Raw genomic sequence first — 14,677 nt, 5'->3', positions numbered from 1 at the left:
GATAATCAAATATGATTAGTGACTATAAAACATCAAATCCTAATGATAATGTTGTTTATTTCATTTAGAGGTCCACAGATTAAAAAGAGATGGAGAAAAGAAGGCAGAACATTAATAAGGGAGTTGTAATAATAGGCAATGGAGAAGAATATCTAAGTAGCACTTCTTGACTATCTCCATAAATCAACAAAGAATGGGTCATCATGCATACTACAAAAGAGATTACAAGATTGTTGTTTTTACTTTGCAAGATTTAAAGAAAGGAAAAGAAAGAAAAGGATTCTTCCTTGCAAAGTCCAAGCTGGAACGCACTATGCAGCCTGCACTCTCTTCTTCTCCTGTCTGTCTTTGTCCATCTCACTCAGCTTTGTCTCTTCAGAGTTAAGGTTCATTCTCCATACCCTTAGTGTAGGTATGTATGGGTGAGAGCCCTTAATTAATGTCTACTCTACACAAGCTAGGAAGAAGACGTATACCTAAAGCATAATACATCTGTAATTCAGTTCAACTAGTTCAAGGGAAAATGAATATTTACCAGTTTGTATCTAGACCTCTCAACAGAATTATCTTCTTAAAGCTTAAAGAATAGAAGATGACCGTGGAAATGAAAATATTGCAAACCGGAAAAAATAGCTTTCCTAAAGCTTCAAACTTTGGACCAGTGGATTGTTTTTCTGGATCGATAAAGCCTTAATCTTGAAAAATTTCGAACTCACATAATTGATATCATCACCACATATTGCATCAGTTAATGCAGTGACATGATAATGAGGCTTTTTTTTTTCTTCCTGGCTTTCGTGTGAGAAAATTACATTAATATCTAGGATACTCCGGACGGCTCTGATCACATCTCTAAAGAGGAGGGGACATGAATCTATTGGGGCTACATAGTGATTACTCAGACCTGCGTCATTAATAAGTGTTCTTTTTTTTTTGTCAAATTTAAAAAAATAATATCTTTGTTATAAACGTGTAATTATGTTAAGAATATCTAGGATAAATTCCGTTTATTACTAGGATGTCCTTGTGTCCAGTCCTATAAATAGAGGTTCTAATGTCTGTCTGTTGTACACATGAATAAGATTTTTCTCTCTTCTTCCATTCTATTTTGTATCTCTTGTTCTCTGTCTTCTATATCACAAGATGTAATCAGCACGCTCCTAACTGGGCAATCGCATCGATCGGAATAAACAAAAAAAAACGAAAACCAAAAGTCAAATAAGAGTTCAGGAAAGGATTTGTTTTATTTTCTTTTCTTATCAACTGTTCATGTGCGCGTCACCTAATTAATCAATTGGGCTTTGGATTTACAAAGCTATTCCAAGACGATTTTTGCATGAATAGAGATCATAATTAGGGAACCATCTTCTGGTGTACCAGACTTGTAACGACACCAAGCTTTTAAGGGGTTTCCCCTTGTTATCCAGTAAAGTTCCGATATCCTATATATTTTTGTTATTATTTTATTTAACATGTTATGTTATAATTATTTATCGTATTGATTTTTATCATCATATCTTTGTATATTTATATGCAATGGGTAATTGACCTTAAGGTCGTTTTTCGCTTCTTCTCTAAGTTTTTTTATAGAGAAAGAAAAAAAGATGTGAAATGCATTGAAGATGGTTTGCAGTTTCTATTACTTTAGTGAAACTGTAATCACCAAAAATTGGTGTATCATAATTTAGCTACCTTTATGGTATTTAATCACATGCATGGTTGAAAAATCTACGGTCAATTAAATTTGGTATCCTTGTCCTTTATGCAAGAATCATGTGATTTATCTATATGGTTTCTATTTTTTTTTACAAGAAACCATTTGTTAACCACAAAGTGGATTTTTCCGCATGTGATGACTAAAACGATTTTCTTTCTCCCTATCGTTAAACAAATTTGGCATATCGTTTACACCATTTGGTATTGATTTGCTACCTGGATTCTGCGAGAAAAATTGGCATTCCCAAATTAGTTATTCTCTTAGCCAATTGATCGGGAAAATTTAATTTTTCTTCCTCATAACAATCTCCGAAATTTTGGACCGTTCCACTTGTACTTGGAATACGGTTAGACACTCAAGGTTAATGGGTGCGCACCTGGCTTGTTAGCCCAAATCATTAATTAATCCTTGTAGTGACTATATTGATCTCAATATTAATTTCTTTGAATGAAATAAAGTGTCTATAATTTCATTCTTAGGTGAGGTCACTGGAGATTTATGTTTTTATTGCTCTAACCAACGAATCCATGGTTGATTTTAAATTTGTAAGTCAAGTAAACTACAATTTTATTTATTAATTTGGTCATTCTTTTATGGCTTTTGAAGTCACTATCTATAGTCCAACTAGTGTTTTTAAAATCCAGATGTTATTACGAGTATATGTCCTCGATTTAATCGGATAATACTCTGCGAACTTGTTGTCGTATATGAGATGTTTATATTTCCGCCATAATCAAGGGGAGACTATACATTATCAGACGTTTCTCTCTCATCTTGATCAAATTGAAAAAGGCTGCCATTAAATAGGCGTGAAAAGATCTCATTTAGCTTTCCAATAAGCTTATGCCGTTTGAAAAGGCAAATCCAATCACATCTAGCAAGCATGTAGCATTTTTATATAAGCTACAAATACGCTCCAACAGAGTCTATGATAATACGATTGACATTTTCAAAATCTATATCTCCTCATTTGAATAATAGGAGATTATAACGCCCGCGAGCACTGGTACTAGTAAATTTTGGATTTTTTCAAAGTATGCATACATTTGGGAATTATGTGGGATGTAGTAAGCTATAAATTATCGAATATTCGTTTATATTAGCTTTTGAAATAATGGTGGTTGTGAACCCCGACCTCTGCAGAGGAATATCGACATATGTGATTGGTTGGCATGTAATCCATATTAGATTGGATTATTATGATTTCTCGATTAACGCAATTTTGAATCCAAGACTTAACACCTTAAAATTTCCAAGCCTATTACTTACAGGTTGGCGTAGTCATAATGCGTTATACGAGAAATACGTTCGTTGTGAAAACGATTTGAGGGTTTTCTTTTTGATCAGACCCTAGGATTGGTTCAACAATTGTTCTTCTTATAAGACATATTTAGCGTGGTAGTCCTTGAAGGACTCGTATGTGGTCAGAGAACATATTCAAATTTGTAATCCTTGTAGGATTCAAATTATATTCTGGTAGCCACTTGACTTGATTATGTCAAGTTAACAATCCTTCATGTGTTTTTAGAAATTTGGTACAACACCAAAAATCCGGATTAATTAGTTGATGCTATCAACTTTATGGGTCTCTTGAGGAGTCCTTAAAAACACAAAAATCCACGCTTTAGCAACATGAATTCTATATTTTTTTTCTTTCTCAAAACTGCAGTTGGAATTATGCTAGCTTAAACTCGTCTTTGAAATAGAATAAAGTTATTATTTTGATGTTTTTCTTTTGTAAAACTCATACAGTTGGGTTAGCATCCATATTTACGTCAAAAGTTGTACTCTTTTCCCTTTATTTCAGGTTTTATCCCATGTGGTTTTCCTAACAAAGTTTTAACGAGGCAACATCTCGTTGACGTTTGATTTTCTTTCAAAAATGTTGATATTTGTGCTCTTTTTCCTTCGTCCAAATTTTTTCCCACTGGGTTTTATTGGCAAGGTTTTAGTGAGGCAGTTTATTCAACATGTTGGTCATCCAAGGGGGAGTTGTATAATTTTGGTTATTTGGTGGATTTCCACCATTAACTAGGTCATTCTGTTTTGTTAGACCACATCAACAGAAGAACCCTTAAGAATTTGGATATCATTCCGATCCATATATGGTATGATCACAAACTTTACTCACCTATGGTACTATAACTGCATATTGGCACTTTGTTGAAGAAACTACATCAACTACTTTTGCAAATCATCTCCGAGAAGCTAGAAATCCAAGAAGCAAGTCCTCAATGTACTTAAAGAAGCGTGAAGACTCGAGAACACTACCATTAGAAGACTAACATAAAACAAGACTTCATCAACTTGGAAATTTCTCACGAAAGCATTGCTATCTCCAGCATTCAAGAAATTCGTTTACCGAAATTGGCTCGACTCGAAGATTTGCAAGCCAAGATTTAACCAAATTAGAAGGTATTTCACTGGACTATCACGTTGTACTCTTTCTCATTCATCAAGATTTTTCCCATTGGGTTTTTCTTGTCAAGGTTTTAATGAGGCAACATTTGCGTGTCCAAATCTTTTATAAGTTTTCTCAATTGTACTCTTTTCCCTCCGATCAGGTTTTGTCCTTTTGGAATTTCCTGACAAGGTTTTAACGAAGTAATTAGCTTAGACACAATGTCATCAAGGGGAGTGTTATAAACGTGTAATTATGTTAAGAATACCTAAGGCAAATCCCGTTTATTACTAGGATGCCCTTGTGTCTAGTCCTATAAATAGAGGTTCTAATGTCTGTCTGTTGTACACATGAATAAAATTTTTCTCTCTTCTTCCACTCTATTTTATGTCTCTTGTTCTCTGTCTTTTATATCACAAGAATCTTGATTCAATGGACATTTTTTATCTAACCAAAAATGATGATATATTCCCTTTAAATTTAGATTGCTGCAAAGAAAGATAGGAAATTCCCTCATTAAATCTGAACATAAACAGAGAATATTTGACTAATAATTGGTAACAATGATTTTTGTACCATCAAAAATAAATAAAAATAAATTCTGCTACTAAGTTATTTGCTGCTTAATGGAGCACTTTCTTTCTTTCTTCCTTTTTTTTTTGGTAACAACTTCTATTATTATATCTGTCTATAAAATTTATAAATTTGTATTATAGTTGTTTTTTTTTGGTTTGTCTCAGACTGTCAGTTGGGTTAGTGGTAGGAAAACTGTATTTGTTAGTTGAACAGCCAACACAACCACCAACCAAACTCAAGAAAAAAAAAATATAACTACCTCGCACAACCAGATAGATAAATGGGACAAGAACCCCAAAAATATTTGATTCTTCACCAACTTTTTGCATAAAATAAGAATGTAATGGAAACTGTTTTCTTAGCAGAGAATCTATAGATTGATATGATGTCTCTGACGTTTTGTGTCATGCATGGTGTTTTGGACAGATAAGATATTTGGACTTTTGATATATTGGAAACTTAAAAATAATCAAGGAGACAGAAAATGAGAAGAATTATAACACAAGTTAGTGAGATATCTTGATTTGTTTTGACATATATAACAAAAAGTTGGTGATGTAGTTGGTGGTTTAGGCAATTGCATTAGTTTTCCAGTAATCAACTTGGAATATCCAAGTTGGCTGGGATATGACCTTAGCCATTGAGGTCTGAGTTTCGAGTCGCCACTGAAATTGGATTGGATGGAATGTATTAGTAGTGCTAAGATTTCAGGTATAAAGAAGCTAAAAGAACTTCAGTGCAAGGTTTACGTGAAAATAGACTTGTGGGTTGTTTATGTTTCTTACTACTCCGTTGAATCTAATTTATTACTCCCTCCGTTCCTAATTAATAGACTGGTTTTATTTTTAGGGAAAATTAAAAAAATTAAGAGAACTAATCATTGAAAGTGGTCTTCATGACACTTGTCAATAAAAGAAATGAAGTGAAATGGTCTCCATGACACTTGTCAATAAAAGAAATGAAGTGAAATGGTCTCCATGACACCTGTCATCAAAAGAAGTTAAGAGAAAAGTGGTCCCAAAAAATTAAATTAATATTTGACTTTCCCTAATTAGGAAACAAGCCTATTTTTTTGAAACATCTATTTTGAGAAAAACCAGCCTATTAAAAAGGAACGGAGGAAGTACTTCTTATCGGACTCAAAAATTATTAAAAATGAGGGTTATAGAAAACTTGTAAATACAGTTGGATACGTGCCCAACGAGTTGGATTTGATCTCAAATATGAGGATTATAGAAATATGAGTTGGATTTGATCTCAAATGAGACATCAGAAAAATAAAACTTTGTCAGACATCTGATTCTAACCGAGTTAGATTCAGATTTTGAGTCAGACCCAGCCAAACAGGATGTAAGAGTCGGTTGACTTGTGTAAACAATCGACACCGCTTTACCCACTTGGCTTTGCTGGTCGACTCAAGATGGTGTAGGTCAGTCTACATGGGCAAATGATAATTACCTTGTGCAGAAGGCACTTCCACACATTTTTGTAGTGTAGTTCATCATGCCTGCACTGTAATTTACCCACTGGATCCATATCAAAAGATAAAAAAGAAATAATAATAATACATTAATACCTATAATTTTTGTCAGGAAATTAGATAGTTGGCAATTGGCATGGCTGGCTTAAGCCACCTTTAAAAGAAAAATAAAAAAATCTTAACATAGTTTATGGGCACCTAGCACAGAAGAAAGTGTACCCATCAATCAATATTCTAAAAGCGAAAGTTAAAATAAAGCTGGTTAGTTGAATATAAAGAGATCTAAAGACCACCACTACCAAAGAAAAAACAAAAGAAAGAAAGAGAATTCCAAATTCCAAATTCCAAAATTGCAGAAATTGTAAGAACAAGCAAGGGTTGTTGTTGCAGCAGAGGTATTGAAGAAGAAGAAGAGAAGATGCAGACACCAAAACATCAACAAGCTCAGCTTCAGACTACGAGTAGCAATATGAGTAGCAGTTTTAGCAGTGTGGATATTCAATCAATAGAAGCTAAAGACGAAGAGATGTCGAGATCAGCTTTGAATACTTTCAGGCTCAAAGAAGAAGAGATTGAGAAGAAGAAAATGGAGGTTAGTCAGAAAGTTCAGGCTCAGTTGGGTCGTGTTGAAGAAGAAACTAAACGTTTGGCAGAAATTCGAGAAGTAAGTATTTTTACACAACACAGCTCAATTATATGTACAAATTTCTCATACTAACATGATAGTATTCATGTAAGTGTTTTGATTAGTATAAGATCTGTGAATAATTCATGACTTGTGTTTGGAAATATCCATGTTTTGGTGTTCTATTGAGTTTTTGACAGTTAGTTTCGTTCTGAAACTTCAGTTTTAAGAAGTTAAATGATGTTTTGGTGGTAATTCAACAAGATTAGAGGTCCTGTTATTGGCAAAATTCCGAAATCATGTGTCAATTTCGATCTGCTTGTTATTGGTTATGAATTTCATCTACTAATTTGAAGAAATTTACACTTTTCTTATAGATTACCATGACCATAATTTTGTTGTTCCGTTACAGATTTCTGTTGAGTATGAATACACAAACAATCAACAAAATTTTTCTTTCAACTATGTGTGTCAATTTACTTGTTACTGAAGGTGAATTCAATTTTGCTGTTGCAAAATTATGTAGGAACTTGAATCATTGACAGACCCAACAATGAAGGAAGTTGCTACGGTTAGGAAGAAGATCGATATCGTAAACAAAGAGCTAAAGCCGTTGGGTCAGACCTGCCAGAAGAAGGTGAAACTACTTGGTTGGCTTTGTTGTTGTTGTTTCTTTGTCGTCTGATTTTGTTTCAGTAGCGTGTCTCAGAATAACCAATTTCGCTTAACAACCTGACAAATGAATTGCAGGAGAAGGAATACAAAGATGCACTCGAAGCATTTAATGAAAAGAACAAGGTGAAAGCTCAACTAATTGGGAGATTAATGGAGGTGAGTTTTCAAGGAGAAACAAAAATCTTTTTCCTATTGCTTGCCTAATTGACGTAATTCTGATATCATGTTATGTCATCTTCTTTTCTTTAAGCAGCTTGTCAGCGAAAGTGAAAAATTGAGGATGAAGAAACTGGAGGAACTGAGCAAACATATTGATTCCATGCACTTATAAGATGCTGTCTGCAAAAATGATCATGACTAAACAAAACACAGGAGTACTGCTTGTTGTATTTAAGATGACTTTGCTTCTTCTTCTATTTTTTCGGGGTGTCTTTTACTTGTGTATTATGTATGGCTTGTATTTCTATTTTTCATTGGATTCTAATGGAGGGTTGTGCTGATTTAGGAATGTAATATCCTCTAAAAAAACAGGTTTGTAACAAATGACATGTTTTAACTTTCCACTTATTCGTTTCGTTCTTCTTCTATTTTTTGAGATTTCATGATTGTTATACCACAATCTATAGATGGTATAGTTGGGTATACTATTTCTTGGCTTAACTGTAGATCAAGAGCACTTCCATTTCATATGGAAAAACTTGTACTATATTGAAAAATATATATATTAGTGTTTGCTGAAGTTTTTTCTCATGAATTGTTACTGATTCAAATCTGTATTGCTAGTAGTTTGATTATGATTATGGTTTATGAAAAACAAGGATAAAAGATTGAGAGAGATTTCTAAGGTTCTATTTATAATGCAACAAACTACTGCAACAGTAAGTAAGATTAAAAGACAGCAATAGTCCGACACTGCCTCTATCACTTTCACTAGTAACTAAAGCTACAAAATATTACCATGAAGCAGGCACAACAGTCTTGAGAATGATGGGAAAAAAGATATTCATCTACCGGCTCGAGTTGGACAGGTACTAGCCGGGTGCAATTCACCACAAAACACACATTCCATACCTCTAGTAGATATGGGTTCACCAGTAGCTGACACAAACGTAGTACCTGTAGGTGCAGCTCTTGCTCTGCTGGTCCGACCCCCACTACCGCTACCACCCCTGCCACTGTTACGTGCACGCCCACGCCCACCCCCACCCCTCCTTGCGGCTGAGGACATATTAGATGATGCTGATCGACTGCTGCCCATAGCTTCTGTACCAGCTCTTGTATCGATACTATCGGCCCACTTAAAGAAGTTGCACTCGCGAGATTGACATGAATAGAACTTTCTTCCCCTGTTGTTTTCTGTATTAGCCTCTCGTAAAGGGCATGGAGCTCCACATTTGTCACAGGTTACTGAAGTTTCTCCACTTTGGGGGTTTCTCGTGCGAGACTGAGAAGCTTGGGGACGTGGCATCCTGGTTTGGCACTCATTTGAAGAATGTCCTGTTTGCCTGCAGTGCGTACATGTAACAGGGCCCTGTCTTGTCATTGTGTTAGATCTTTGAGTATTGTTAGAAGCTGCAGTTGGACCATTCCCTCTAGTTGGAGCACTAGAAACACTGCTGCGGGAACCTGTTCCACAAATATCTCTCAATTGTCTAAGTATATCGTCGCAGCCACCAACGCAACCCAAATGGTTGGCATCAAAGTTTGGTGGTATATCCATCCGACGGAACTTGAATTGGATCATAAAAACTGGAGCTGGCGTACATGAGGTACAGATTTGAGGGGTAACAGCTGCTTCTAATATGGAACCTGGGAGCCAAACAGCATTCCTACACTGTGGGTAGCCTAAACATCCAACCATGAAGTTACCATCTTGCTTCTGCCTCAGTACCATATCAGATTCATTGCAAGCAGGACAACGCCTAACGACTTCTCCACCAATATGTTGGTCAACTCCACCAGCACGATTAGACCTTTCAAAAAAGATTCCCATGGCTTTTAAAAGTTCTTCTTTCTTTAACCTTGCATCCCTAAAACAGGTTTCCATTTCCTCCAAACAATCCTTCAACACATCAGTTTTACTTTTTCTCCCTTCACTCACTGCTTTCATACCAAGTTCCATTTTTGCTCTAAGGTCGGGTTTCCACAGCTCGTATCCCATATCATCATATCCCATTACTAATGCCTCACCAAGAGTTGTAGGAGAAAACCGCATATTAGCATCTTTAGTAGCGTAACACCTATCAAGCAACTTTTTTATGTGATCATGCATAGTTGCATCTGTACCAATTCCTGCCTTGTCCATGCAGTTCAACAAATCAGCTTCGCTTAAAAGAGGCGGTGGCCTTGTGATACCAGAATCAAGAGTCAACGATGTCGGCATAAATTGTTGTCCAAAGACGTATTGTGGGATAACAGAGCCTCCCCAATTTTCGAATCGATAAACATCTAAATAATTCCTCGCTATTATCATTCGCCCTGTTGTAGAAAATAATTCACCTGCAATATCAATTTGCACAACAGTTTCAGCTCCCACAGCAGGCTGAGATACACAGGCAAGGAAATGGCGGACGACAAGCTCATACACTCTAAGGTGGTCTTGAGTCCAATTTGATTCCCCAGCAGAAAATTTTGTTGGATGAATAGGTGGATGTGCTTTGTCATCATGTCCACCATTACTAGGGTTTCTCCAAAGCTCTGTCCCAGGATCCAGAAGTTGTTGTGCATATGTTCCCCATACAGGATGCCCTTGTTGTTGTTGCACAATCCCACGCAAATCAGTCTTTTCAGAAAATGAATCTGTTTCTGTGCGAGGATAACTGATGAAACCAGCTTGGTAAAGATCTTCAGCCACCTTCATTGTATGTTCGGAGCTCATTCTGAAGTAACGAGATGCACGTTTCTCCAGCTCAATGGTATTCAAAGGATGCGGAGGATTCTTAAACTTCCGTTGTTCCATAACATTCACTACAGTTGCAGTCGGTTCCTGCACGCACATTTCATAGACAATAACAGCAGAGGTATAATCGAACAAATGACCACGCATCCAATTAAAATGAGAAGTTCCATCTTCTGAAGCATGAGAACAATTGATCATCCAGAACTCTTCGGGTTCATGTGCTTGAATCTCCCAATAACGTTCCACAATAAACCCTAAGGTGGGAAACTGACAAGGACCATAACTTAAAACCATATTACGACCATCATTCCCATAAACATCAATAACAAATGAATCCTTCAACAATATGGTCTGAAACCTAGTAAATGATGCACCGATCCGGAGATCAATCTCTTGCCTAGCATCCACCGCATCAGCCTTATTTTTATCAGGCTGTATAAGATTCTGCACCGCGTTAATGATTTCACCATTGATGAGAGCAGAGAATTTTGCACGCGATATCTGAAGTCTATTATTTACAGCAGTACAAACATCAATAACTTCATATGCAATATTCTCTCCTTCTCTATCACAATCAAGCCAGAGAATAAGCCAATCACATCGTCTAGCTTCTTCTTCCAATGTTCTCTTAATATCCAGCTTATCATCGGGAACAAACTTACGAATAGGAAGCTCGTAAAGATTAACAGGGTCACATGACCCCCATTTTCTATACCTTTCCTCAAAATCCATTTCCATTAAATGTCCTGTAACAGATGTGAAAGACATATGACATAGCTGATCAGGCTCCTTAATACCCCTAACAATCTTCCCATAAACCGCATACTCGAACTCAAATATCTTATTATAACGTGATCGACCTTCTCTTGTACTAAATCTTTTGTTCGATAAAATCTCTGATACTGCTTTTGCTACTGAGGGCTTTTCAGCAACATTAAGTACACGGCGGATTCGTTGAGACATCTTGCAACTATTAGGGAAAACAACACTACTAATCGTATCCTATGAGATGAACAACGATTCTGTGTTTATTGAACCCTAAAATGAAGTTAGGGTTTACTGAAAGCTACCGATTGAAACAAATAAATAATGAGAAATTGAAATTGGGGGTTTTAGATGATTACATTTACCGTGCTGATGATGTTTCGGAACTTCCTTGTGAGTGAGAAGATACCTGCCGTCGGGATCTTGGAGGAGGTATCGCTCTTGACATTGGCGGGAAAAAAAAGGAAAGAGAAACGACTCAAATGAGGAGAGGGCTGGGGAGAGGGAGATTTTGTACAGATTCGTTTCGGGGTGAGAGTAATTTGGGATCGGAATCGCTCAACTCTACTCAGCAGCTAATAAACTTTGGGCCTGGCTCATGCTTGGGCATCTATGGCAGTGTAATAATGGAAGTGAAAACTACAGGGAGACCCATTCTCCCAGACTTTTCTACTATGAAACCCACACTCAGAAAAACACAGGCGCGCACCCATTTTCTGGAAGAAAATTATTCTCAAACCCATAATTTCTGAAATTATGTTTCGTTCTTTTCTCTTCTTCATCATCTTCTGTGAGAAGAACACAGACGAGAAAAGATTCAGTCGAGTTGAGATCGATGGGGATTTCGAATATGTTGCAGTCAAGAATAAGATGAAGAGGAATTATAGCTTCTGATGTTCAGAACTTGGAGAAGATTCAGATATGATTATTAGCCGAGACAAGACGGGGATGAAGAACAGATTGATGCTATTGATTCTCGCTGCTGAGTGGCGAGGATTAAAATGTATTTGAGTGTTTGAGGGTCTGCAATGGCTGGAATTCGAATTCAAAAAGGAAGTTAAGATGGACACGGGATTCTGGTCAGAATTTATCAGAGTTTGATATGGTTTATGTCCAAAGAAGCAGCTGAAGAAATTCAAACTGTTGCCGTAACTTATTGCAGTGAACTAACGGAGGAGGCTAAGAAGAGATTCGAGTCCTTCATTGGGTTAGGATGAATGGGTTTTGCTGAATTTGAAATAGAATTCAGTGAAGAATGAATCGAGAGAGGAAGTTGAATGAGTTGGTGCTAGAAACTGTTCTTGTTGCCACTGATATTGATGGTTTTGTTATGAATGTTTTCAGAGTTTGTATGAATGTTTAGTACACTGGGTTTGTATGTAATCCAAATTTACGGGGAAGGAGATGGAATGTCCTTCGAAATCAACAGCAAGTTGTATATCTGCATTACCAGCAAACTGCACGAGAAGTGTTTGTAAAAAGCCCTAAACGACCTCTGCTTCCAGCCTAGTCTGCGGTGACCAAGAATTACGAAGGATAGAAGGAAGCATGAAGAGCTCGAGAAGATCGCTGGTGATGGCAATGAATGTTGTTCATGGTTAATAGTGGGTTCAACGGAGCTGAGCTGTTGTGGTTCACTAATGGCAGAGAGGAATAATGAGAAGATAAGGAAGACTTGGTTCTCGCCGAGAGATGAGTTTGGTGTGGAACAGATATGTAGTGATGCTCGATAATGGAGGAGCAGAGCTTGCTTCTTAGTAAGACAAGGGTAGATGATAAGGTGTTGTGGTTGGATGGAGAGATGATAATGCACCATAATAGGTTTTGGTACAGTGAACAGATGAATAACCTGTTATGCATCTACAAAAATTGCTGCATAACTTGTTATGCAGTCCAGAAAATAGTTGCATAACACGTTATGCAACAACCTTTTTGTTGGTATAGAAACCAACAAAAAAAAGGACTGCATAGCTTGTCATGCACCTACAATAATGGATGCATAACATGTTATGCAGTCATGAAAATGGATGCATAACCTGTTATGCATACGAAAACATGGCTGCATAATGGATTATGCATCGAGAAAATTGTTGCACAATCCTTTATGCATCGAGAAAATAGATGCATAACCTGATATGCATCCGTAAATATGGATGCATACTGCATTATGCATCATTTTTTATATGTACGGCTAAAATCAACCAAAACAATGGTTACATAACTTGTTATAGATGCATAACTTTGTTATGCAGATACATAACTTGTTATGCAGTCGAAAAAATGGTTGCATAATTCGTTATGCGTCTGCAGAATGTGTTATGCATTGTTTTTGGTGACTGCATAATGGTTAAGTATCAAATTTTCAAAAAATTTCCCTAAAATGAGGATCACCTCCGATGTTTTCGTTAACAACAAAAATTTGATATTCTTGTTTGTACTCGTTGCGTAGCTCTTTTAAAAAGATTTCCAACGATATAAAATTTGTAAAATTCCAAGGCGCGGATTTTTAGATATGTTATATCCAAGTTGCGTTGCCAATTATACCCCGGATGCATAACCTGTCATGCGGATGCATAATCCGTCATGCATACATTTTTAAGAATTTCATATAATTATGGGTGTCACAGAAATAATTATGGGTGTCACGGTACCCAAAATTAATTCATACATTTTTAAGAATTTCATATAATTATGGGTGTCACAGAAATAATTATGGGTGTCACGGTACCCAAAATTAATTGAGGGCTTGACAATGAGAATATTATTATTTTTGGGTCTCCCCCTAATTTCCCCAATGACTTTTTAGGGACCATGATGGTTTTATTAGGCCACCTTCCCTATAGTTATATGGGGTGTCTTAAAGTGTTAAAATGACTAACCTACCCTTAACCTAATTTAATTTAAAACCAACCTAATAACCACCTATATATATAACCACCACCACCGCCGCCCACCACCGCCGATTACTACCACCACCACCTTCGATTATCACTACCACTAACCACCGATTACCGCCACCACCTCCTCCCACCACCACTGCCCACCACCTCCGATTACCACCACCACCATCTCTGATTATCACCACCACCAACCACCGATTACCACCACCACCTCCGATTACCAGCACCAACCACCACCACCACCACCACCTCTATATATATATCTTAATTTAAAACATTAACAAAGATATTCTCACAAACCCATTACTTGTCATTCTTTTTTGGTTGAATAAATGAGAAGTAATCATCAAAATGAGTTGAAAATGGAAGTTGCAGAGAGGTTTAATGAAGGTTTTTTCATCAGAGAAAAGTTCGGTTACGTCGCAAAAAACAAGTCTCAGCCGAACTTTTAGTTCGGTTACGTCGCAAAACGTTCGGTTTCATCGCAAAAAGTTCGGTTATCACGAATTAATTTTTTCTTAACCGAACTTAGAGTTCGGTTGATTCGCAAAAAATACTTTTAACCGAACTCCTTGTATTAGAATAACACAAGTCCATAAGTTCGGTTCCTTCGCAAAATAAGGATATCACCGAACTTTA

The 14,677-nt window shown here is 36.7% G+C and overlaps 2 protein-coding genes across 3 annotated transcripts; one reads left to right on the top strand and one right to left on the bottom strand.

Annotated features, from left to right (window-relative positions):
* The first annotated feature begins 6,428 nt into the window (after positions 1-6,428).
* Positions 6,429-8,061, top strand: LOC113337560 (ankyrin repeat domain-containing protein 30A-like). 2 transcript variants are annotated; one of them, XM_026583220.1, is made up of 4 exons: positions 6,429-6,838; positions 7,326-7,436; positions 7,550-7,630; positions 7,725-8,061. In XM_026583220.1, the coding sequence occupies exons 1-4, from the start codon at positions 6,593-6,595 to the stop codon at positions 7,803-7,805; spliced, it is 519 nt and encodes a 172-aa protein (XP_026439005.1). In that variant the 5' UTR covers positions 6,429-6,592; the 3' UTR covers positions 7,806-8,061. The 2 variants fall into 2 exon arrangements, with proteins under 2 accessions (XP_026439005.1, XP_026439006.1); XM_026583221.1 differs by having other exon boundaries at positions 6,442-6,838; positions 7,728-8,061.
* A 248-nt stretch (positions 8,062-8,309) lies between these two features.
* Positions 8,310-11,606, bottom strand: LOC113337559 (DNA topoisomerase 3-alpha-like). The gene has a single exon (XM_026583219.1). The coding sequence runs from the start codon at positions 11,334-11,336 to the stop codon at positions 8,478-8,480; it is 2,859 nt and encodes a 952-aa protein (XP_026439004.1). The 5' UTR covers positions 11,337-11,606; the 3' UTR covers positions 8,310-8,477.
* Positions 11,607-14,677: the final 3,071 nt, after the last annotated feature.

The sequence above is a fragment of the Papaver somniferum genome, unplaced genomic scaffold, assembly GCF_003573695.1.
Source record: "Papaver somniferum cultivar HN1 unplaced genomic scaffold, ASM357369v1 unplaced-scaffold_160, whole genome shotgun sequence".
NCBI lineage: Eukaryota > Viridiplantae > Streptophyta > Magnoliopsida > Ranunculales > Papaveraceae > Papaver > Papaver somniferum.
The sequence above is the reverse complement of the archived record's forward strand: the minus strand, read 5'-3'. Positions and strand labels throughout refer to the sequence as shown.

Coding starts and splice junctions, on each gene's coding strand:
- LOC113337560 (XM_026583220.1), top strand. CDS start 6,593: ATGCAGACACCAAAACATCAACAAGCTCAGCTTCAGACTACGAGTAGC. Junction 6,839..7,325: donor GTTTGGCAGAAATTCGAGAA/GTAAGTATTTTT, acceptor AAAATTATGTAG/GAACTTGAATCATTGACAGA. Junction 7,631..7,724: donor TAATTGGGAGATTAATGGAG/GTGAGTTTTCAA, acceptor CTTTTCTTTAAG/CAGCTTGTCAGCGAAAGTGA.
- LOC113337559 (XM_026583219.1), bottom strand. CDS start 11,336: ATGTCTCAACGAATCCGCCGTGTACTTAATGTTGCTGAAAAGCCCTCA.